Source organism: Vespula pensylvanica, chromosome 7, assembly GCF_014466175.1.
Source record: "Vespula pensylvanica isolate Volc-1 chromosome 7, ASM1446617v1, whole genome shotgun sequence".
NCBI classification, from domain to species: Eukaryota; Metazoa; Arthropoda; class Insecta; order Hymenoptera; family Vespidae; genus Vespula; species Vespula pensylvanica.
The window spans coordinates 1,760,908-1,769,271 of NC_057691.1; the positions used below are offsets into that span (position 1 = coordinate 1,760,908).

Consider the following 8,364-nt stretch of genomic DNA (forward strand, 5'->3'; position numbering starts at 1 on the left):
TCTCATTCGTTGATTTAATCTTGTCTAGTCAACAATCAGAGAGAAAGAGAGAGATCGTTGAATTCTTGATAATGATTAGTCTCTACCCACGCTTTCCATAATTCTTTTCGATTTTTTGAATTCGAATACGAGGGAAAAGTCGCGTGGGTTAAAAGAGAGAGAAAAAAGTTAGTGAACGCGGTTGTGCCTATTTTTTTATCCCGATAATGTTTAACGATGCACGATCTTCGTGTATTCTCAATGAAAACTATGTTCTAGAATAAAAAGAAGAAACTATACATCGTATAAAATAATAATATAATCGATACTTATCAATATCATCCAGTTTATTTAAATCGGTGCAGAGATCACTAGCACGAGGCTGTAGCCATGATCGTAGAATGTTTTTGTTAGATTTCTAATCGTTTTCATTTTATAGCTTACGAGAATGAATGTATGTATTATCTCTTATATATATATATATATATTTTATATATATTTTATATATATATATATAAAATTAAGTTTCATATATATAAAAGTTTCATTATTTATTTAACAAATAACTTAATAATACAATTAAATAAACATATATATTTATTAAAGGTTATATATATATATATCTATTTATTTATTTATCCATTTGTTATATCGTAATTTCGTCATTTCTTATATAAAAAAAATCGTTTAATCAGTAAGATTTGTCGGATCGCATGTTTGACTCTATACATTACAATCACATGTATGTATATATATGTTATATATAAATGTCTAATTTTTAACATATGTATATGTATCTGTATTCATATAAACATTCACATTTAATTATATGTATAAATAAAATCATGATATTATTATATTTAATTAACTATTTGATTACTACGACACATTTATATATACGTTAAAAGATCTACGTGTAATTCATATTTATATATAAAACTGATAATTGTTACATTATTGAATTATAATTGACACACTTATATATATATATATATATATACATATATCAAATGATTAAAATGTCATTTATAACTTATATATTTAAAATCATGATTTTCTTTAATTAATAGATTATAAAGAGATATAATTACATGTGTTTAAAGATTAACATATTATTTATACGTACGGATAAAGTTGTAATTTTTGATGCAAGAGAAAACTAGAAAAAAGAAAAAGAAAGAAATTATTATTACTCGATACATTGTCACCGTTTCTAAGGGTCAAATGAAAAAGAAAGAGAGTTTGAGACGTCGATATCGAATAAGTTCTTCCGCAGTTGACCTCGATCCCCGATCCACGTCCCTCCTTTCACTTTAAAACTTCTTCCCGGACACCTGACGATGTCCAAGAACTTACCTGCACATTCTGTAACGATTCAGTCTGTAACTCAGTTTGCCCTGGTACGTAGTGCCTTAGTCTCTCCGGCTTTTACATTTCACTTTCACGTAAGTTCAACCAAGAGAGACTGGACACGAACGATCGGACGTGAAAACGATTGACTTTAAATTTTCATTTCTGTGATTTTTTAAAACGATTGGTGATTTTTTTTTCTTTTTGTTTGTCATCGATCTGTCCTATTGAGATTTGTTTTTAATTAATTAATTAATTAAAGAATAAAAATACAAAAATAAACCAGTGCAATCAATCCAGAGAGAGAGAGAGAGAGGGAGAGAGAGAGAGAGAGAGATTTGAAGGATCTATCCATATCTCTATCAACAAATTGAGAAAGTATCTAAAGGAAAAGTCTCTTATAGTGTACTTCGTGAAAGCTGTGTTAAAAAATAAAATTTCTTCATTTCAATGAAATCTCTGTAAGCCATCGTAAAAGTGTTAATTTATGCAGCCTTTCAATATACGACTTTTACAAATTTCAGTTCATTTTAAATCTTAACGAGTTTCCGAAATATATTCTCGAGTTTGTGAAATATGCTAATGTCAATATTAGAAACTGTACAATCTGTAAACTGACGTAAGCTTTACGCAAGTTTGTCATTATACATGATTTTTCTTCTTTTTCTTTTCTAATTTAATTTCTTAAAAGTCGTATCTATTTATAGATCTGTTTTAAAAATAATTATGAAACTCGCAAATAATGTTACATTTGCATTGGTAGTCATCATAATTTATATTTCTAATTTCAGTGATTCGAGAAAGATGGAACCATGCATCCACTGAATACCTAATGAAAAAATAAATAACGTTATTTAGAGCGATGGCTACGTTTGCAAATATCTCGATCCTAAGACTGAGCATTGTGATCTTTCTCTGCGACTGTAAGTACTATTTTTGATTTCTTAATCAATACGTTGTAAAGACAAACGAAAAAAAAATTAATTGCTTCGAAGTAAAGTCCTGACCTCAATGTAAAAAAAAAAAAAAAAAAAAAGAAAAAGAAAAATAAATAAATAATAATAAACGAAAAGAAAATAAAAAAAGAAATGGAGCGAAAAAATCACGGTCGTCAAAGTACACCGATATACTCTGCTAAATAACTTGATTCGTAATTGCTTAAAAAAAAATAAATAAAAAAAAAATAATAATAATAATGATAACAACAATGAAAGAAGTTTATGAAATGAAAGAGTTAAATCGTACAGAAAGATCAAAAGATTACAAATCGTTTCTGTGTCCCATTATTTCCTTTAATTCTTTTCTCGTTGCACCGACTGAAAGGTGATAAGATCAACGCTTTTAATTTCTACTTTGTGTGATGTAACGATCGTGTAACGTAACAGTCGAGTAACAACTCTTAAGTAAAATGTATCTCTCTCTTTCTCTTTCGACAAGTTTCCACTTTACGCTTTGAAACATTTATGGAATTGCACAAGTGAAAGAAAATCTTTTCAGATGCGACGAGTTTGATTATACCGGAAGAACTTCCTACGATACTTTCGCTAATTTATTCGAACATACCGCCAATAAAAAAAGGTAAGCAAACGAGGAAACATGTTCGCTAATCAATGGGGAAATATTCCATATACAATCGTGTCTTAAACCAATACTTTCACCCGTAACACGTAATATCCATGAATAAACGAACGACGAGAGTAGATTTCCTAATCTTTTGTTACGTGTATCGTCGCAAATTTGAACTTTAATGTCGTTTAATTTTCCTTTTTCTATTTTTTATTTTTTTTTTCGAATTCAAACGAAAGGAACGGACTCGAGACTAGGCGTTGGTTTCCGGCTTGGTGAACATGCCGATTTTCAAATTCTCTTTGAATTGGGACCTCAAACTGATACCGATCCAATCGGTACCAACGAATCCAAAAAGAGAAGAGACGTAAAAAAAACAAAAGCACTTTGACCACATAGTATTATAGAGCCTTAAGATATATATTATTTACTTTGTATTTTTATCTCGTATAGGCGATGTACATGGCTGCGATGAAGGGAGAATTAGGCCCTTTGGCACAGGCTATCGCGAAATATCAAACCGAACGTAAGATATACGAGGAGCTAGAAAAGCTCAAGAAGCTCGAAGACAAGATGAAGAACGTCGAAGTTCAAAATACGGAAGATAATAAAAATGTAAATAATTCTTAATTAAGAATTGAAGAAACTCTTCCGGTTCTTATTTAAAGATTAAGAAGTATCATGCATGTTTCCTTTTTTTCTTTTTACGTTCCTCGTTTTTTTGTAATTTCTTTTAGATTAGCCAATTGGACCAGCTGAAAATTTAAACATTATAATTTATTACGTGAATTTAAAAGAAACCCTTACGATAAAAACTGATGCAACGTTTTAATTTTTTCCCCCACATTTAACATAAAATATTTCTAATATCTAATTAAAAATACTTGATAAATAAATACTGTGTTTTAGGATACTTCCAGCGATTGGTTGATGAATTGGAGTAAGGAAATGTCAAAGTCCTCCGGGACTCAAGTGCCATTAAAACGAGTTTCCAACGAGGAAATTTCTTTAAACACCAACGGTAGTAGTCAGACACATCAGAAAACACAGTCTACTGCTGCGAGCAAGGAGAAACTAGAAGAACTAAAAAAATTATATAAATCAGTTGATAATAAAACTTAAATTTGTTTATAAGAAAATGCTTACGCGAGACACGAAGTCATTTCTCGTAATATGTATCATAATAGAGACGAAATACAAAAAGCAAATTTCAATATGACAATAGTTTACACGTAACATTTATTATATTTATTAATAAAACATCTTTTATACAAGCAACAGAATTAATATTAGATCTATAACACAGTTTAGGCAAAGAGAATTTTTGTCGAGAAGATATTTTCATGCGGTATAATTTCTTTCTATGTATACATTTATATATATATATAGAATATAGTGTGTGTATATGTATATATATATATCTTGGATATTTTGTATTACATATATTTCTTTTAATCAAAGCTATGCTAAATTTCACTATCTATATGAGATAAATGTGATATTAATATCGAAGAAAGAGTGTAACGAGTTGATGAAAATGACCTGATTACAGATAGTCACAAATACATACGTTTTCTGATTACTGCAAACATGAATCCAGGAAAGAGAGACACAAAACACCTGCGTACAATATTTTAGTAAATAACAGAATTATGATAAACTTTTCAATTATATTAAACGATTTTATAAAATTATATATGTGTATTAAGCGAATAACCTATTGCATTATATTGTTCAATACACATTACTATGCTTTACAAATTAAATATCTCAGGTTTATAGTTCATAATAAATTTGTACCTGATGCAGTTGCTACATCATTTATATGAAAACTACTGCCCTGAGCCACTATCTTTGATAAATTTGGAATATGCACCATTAATAAAATCTACTGTAATTTGCGTGTTAACTATCGGTAGCATTCATATTACCAATTTGTTACATCCAACACTTATATATAATATTTGGTTCGATCATACAAAAAGTGCATGTACCAAAAGTAAACATCTTCATTGTTGCTTCTGCATTTATATTTTGAATGCAAATATTTGTCGAAACATCTTAATTGGTCTGAATAATAAATTGGTACCTACAACATAAATTAAAATAATAAGATTATTTTCTATTAAATATATTACCATATCTCTTATTTTATGTTGGAGTAAGATAAAGTAGTTGATAAGAAATAATTAAAGTACGTCTTTAAATATATCTTACATTAAAATATACAATATAACTGTACTTTTGTGTTTCAAAAATTACTCCTCTTTACAAATTCGTTTAAGTTGAATATTTAAAGCTGATCTTCGCTTTCAATATCTTTATTATTTTGTAGCTCTTCCATCTTTTCTTTGGCATTCTTTTTCCTCTTTAAAGTGGCTTTATACTTCTTAAGCATTCGTCTTTTCATACCACGTTTTGATTTTTTCTCATACAATAAAATATCCTCAACCGGTTCTACATTTATTAATGTACCTTTGCATGTTCTCATTGCAACTACAGATTCTTCTTTTGTACTTTTATTATTAATATCACTATTATCTATTTCCGTTCTTATAATTTGATTATTCTTCTTCGAAATATCATTTTTACTCTCCTTATCACTCGTCTCTACGTTGCAATTATTCAATCTACTAACTTCTACTTCTGTATCCCTTGCCTGTACCGTTATATTATTATTGATATTTTCAGTATGAGTAAGTTCCTCCAAAAATTGCACAGTCATCTTCTCTTCGTGGTACTCATTTTGACCCGTCACGATATCTGTAGGCTCCTCCTTTATTCTAACTTCATTATCTATCTTGATAACCAGATAGCTGTTTTCTTCCAATTGTATTCCTCTGGATTGTAACCATTCTTTTTTTTGTTCATTTTCTTTTTGTATAACATCTGTATCATACTTCATCAAACGTAACTTTTCACGTAATGCCTCCTTCAACCTTGTTTGTTCTTCATTTATTTGTTTCATTAAAGCTTCCATTTCAGGATCGACAATTTTGATGTCCATCCAAAGCATGTTTGTACGTATATGTTCTATGTTAGAATATTTGTTCATATTTTCTTCACGTGCCATAATGTTGACTAATGAAAAATAATACACACCAAAGATGAGAGATTCAATACATTTTTACGGCTTCTCACGATGTAATGATTGGCTTTGTCATCTTTCAGTCATGTTCTAGGTTATCGACGGAATACTAAAAATAGATTGCAGAGCCGCTATTTAATAGGAAATTGAATTATATATTTTGAATTATTTTATTTTCAAATAAAAAAAAAAAAATTAAACGCAGCCAATTAGCTCTCGCTAATTATTAGTTGCGTTAATATTAAGTGATGTATTATCTTATCTTGAGCGATATCGCATCTCACCACGTGGAAGTTACTGTGTATGAAGAAACATGAATTTTGATTTTTTCTTCTTTTAGTTATCATTACAAATCTAATAAAAAATTATAAAATTGAATATCATTTTATAGTCCATGAATAATTTAATGCTAAACTTTTGAAAAATGTTAACTGTTATCTTTACTTTATAAAAAAAGTTTACTGTATTATCGACATGATTTTATTCTGTCGATAATTCAGTGTCCTAGACAGGATTGCTCCGAAGATCATGAGTCTACCTTGATTTTAATCAATGAAAAAATCATAAAAATTTCATGGATCATCATTTTCGTGCTTTTGAAAAAAACTCCTTTTATAAAATTCAGAACAAAAATTAAAGCAAAAAAGTACTATCGTTACATATATATATATATTTTTTTTATAATATTGCACTTATTAAAAGGAAAGCAAAAACAACGACGATCAATGTTCATATTCTCTTATATATCCGACGATATACAAATCTAAAATCTCTTGATATAGACAGTTTTATTCGTATATTACATACATTATAATGCATCACAATGAGTAATTACATTTGGTTTTTTTTCTTTTTTTTTTTTTTTTATTACCTCTTGTGCGGTATAATTAAATCCAGGAACGATCACGTCGTTTCCAACGTAATTATAATTCCGATTAAAATTTTTTATAGGAAGAATCGACGTGACCGAAACGTAGTTACATATCTTAGGAATCGTAATGTTACATCTATTACAACCTTATACGTTAACAGAATATTTCGCAGTGTTACATTAATTAACTAATTACAATATGATACATTTCCTTCCGAGCCTTTTCAAAAGCTCCAGTAACTTCCGACGATGGATTTTGAGGTACGATAAGCAATAGATAAGAATCTTCTTTTCACTCTATACTCAACGTCCAATAAAATGTCGATCTTACTTTTTAAAGCTTGCTTGAGGTGCCAATAACACTTGCTAGAAAATAAAAAAGAAAAGAAAAGAAAAAAAAAAAGAAGAGAAAAAAGAAAAGAAAAAGAAACAACAAACGTCGAAAAAAGATTTCGATTATTTCCAATGAAAATACGTGGCTATTTACAAACTCGTACGTTAAAAGAAAAAGAAAGATCGACATTTTACAGGTTGTAAGTAAGTACACGCGTATAACACGTGTAATATTAAAAAGGATGCTATCTCGTTCGAAAAATTCTCCAAAATCTTTAAAGCCGTACTCTCTTTCTAAAGAACTTTAAACGCGTTCAAAATCTCTCCCGTTGATACCTAAAAAAAAAAAGGAAGAAGAAGAAGAAGTAGGAAGAGGAAGAAGAAGAAGAAGATATCCGTCGATTCGCTTCATTTTTCCTTACGATCGTGAAAAGATCGAAGAAAAATATCGAACGACGTAAAAAATATACACAGGTTCTCCTCGTCTATTCTCTCTCTCTGTCTCTCTGTCTGTCTGTATTTCTTTATCTCTTTCGTTTCTCGTTTTCTAATATTTCAGTCGATGGAGAATCCATCCGTCGTCGTCGGATTCTTATCACGTGACATTGATTTCCTCGTCCTCCTCGTTTTCAGTCTGTTCTTCCGGTCTCTGAGGACTCGTCAGAGGACTCACATCGCTGAGGTCCATCCTTGGCCTGTCGCCATCGGCATCGCTCAAATCCGGGTTGGGATTGTTCTTATTTGGTAAAGTTTGTTCCCGAGAACCTCCTGTAGCTAGAAGTTCTCTCTCTTTACTGTTACGCCATTTCATTCGTCGATTCTGGAACCAGATCTTTACCTGAAACAATGGATAAAACGAAATTACGATTAACGTAAATCGTTTGAAGAAAGAAGAAAAAAGAGAGAGAGAGAAAGAGAGAGAGAGAGAGAGAGAGAGAGAGAGAGAGAGAGAGAGAGAGAATGAAAGAACGGAGAGAAAACTTTAACAAGAAAATAAAGTAGGTATCTATTTCTCGCGATATTAATAATGCGTGACGTTGAACGATATTAAAATTCATTCGTCCCACACAAACCGGGTACCGCCTCTTTCCGGCCGGACTTTTCAATAAAGCGCGAAGGGTGTTCGCACGGATGACCGAGCTCTCTCTCTCTCTCTCTCTCTCTCTCTCTCTCTCTC

At 30.3% G+C, this 8,364-nt stretch overlaps 3 protein-coding genes across 12 annotated transcripts in view; 1 reads left to right on the forward strand and 2 right to left on the reverse strand.

The window, feature by feature from the left end:
- The window catches only part of LOC122630596, a 7,820-nt gene extending 3,231 nt beyond the window's left edge, over positions 1-4,589 (forward strand). For 2 of the 4 annotated variants that reach the window (XM_043815253.1, XM_043815257.1), the window contains exons 2-6: positions 2,121-2,252; positions 2,827-2,907; positions 3,135-3,262; positions 3,349-3,510; positions 3,805-4,589. In XM_043815253.1, coding sequence (XP_043671188.1) covers positions 2,192-2,252; positions 2,827-2,907; positions 3,135-3,262; positions 3,349-3,510; positions 3,805-4,017 — 645 coding nt within the window. In that variant the 5' untranslated portion in view covers positions 2,121-2,191 and the 3' untranslated portion in view covers positions 4,018-4,589. Of the gene's footprint in view, positions 1-414; positions 434-2,029; positions 2,253-2,826; positions 2,908-3,134; positions 3,263-3,348; positions 3,511-3,804 lie in introns of those variants that run through there. The other 2 variants (XM_043815256.1, XM_043815255.1) reach the window with 2 other exon arrangements.
- On the reverse strand, positions 3,292-6,055 carry LOC122630593. Of its 6 annotated transcripts, none has more exons than XM_043815250.1 (4): positions 5,138-6,055; positions 4,890-4,984; positions 4,466-4,515; positions 3,292-3,978 (listed from the first exon to the last, which is right to left on the reverse strand). In XM_043815250.1, the coding sequence occupies exon 1, from the start codon at positions 5,966-5,968 to the stop codon at positions 5,189-5,191; it is 780 nt and encodes a 259-aa protein (XP_043671185.1). In that variant the 5' UTR covers positions 5,969-6,055; the 3' UTR covers positions 3,292-3,978; positions 4,466-4,515; positions 4,890-4,984; positions 5,138-5,188. The 6 variants fall into 6 exon arrangements, with proteins under 6 accessions (XP_043671185.1, XP_043671183.1, XP_043671182.1 ...); XM_043815248.1 differs by having other exon boundaries at positions 4,696-4,984; XM_043815247.1 differs by having other exon boundaries at positions 5,113-6,055.
- A 1,195-nt stretch (positions 6,056-7,250) lies between these two features.
- The window catches only part of LOC122630558, a 19,273-nt gene continuing 18,159 nt past the window's right edge, over positions 7,251-8,364 (reverse strand). For both annotated transcript variants that reach the window (XM_043815166.1, XM_043815165.1), the window contains one exon: positions 7,251-8,025. In XM_043815166.1, the coding sequence (XP_043671101.1) occupies positions 7,783-8,025 (243 nt within the window). In that variant the 3' untranslated portion in view covers positions 7,251-7,782. The remainder of the gene's footprint in view (positions 8,026-8,364) is intronic.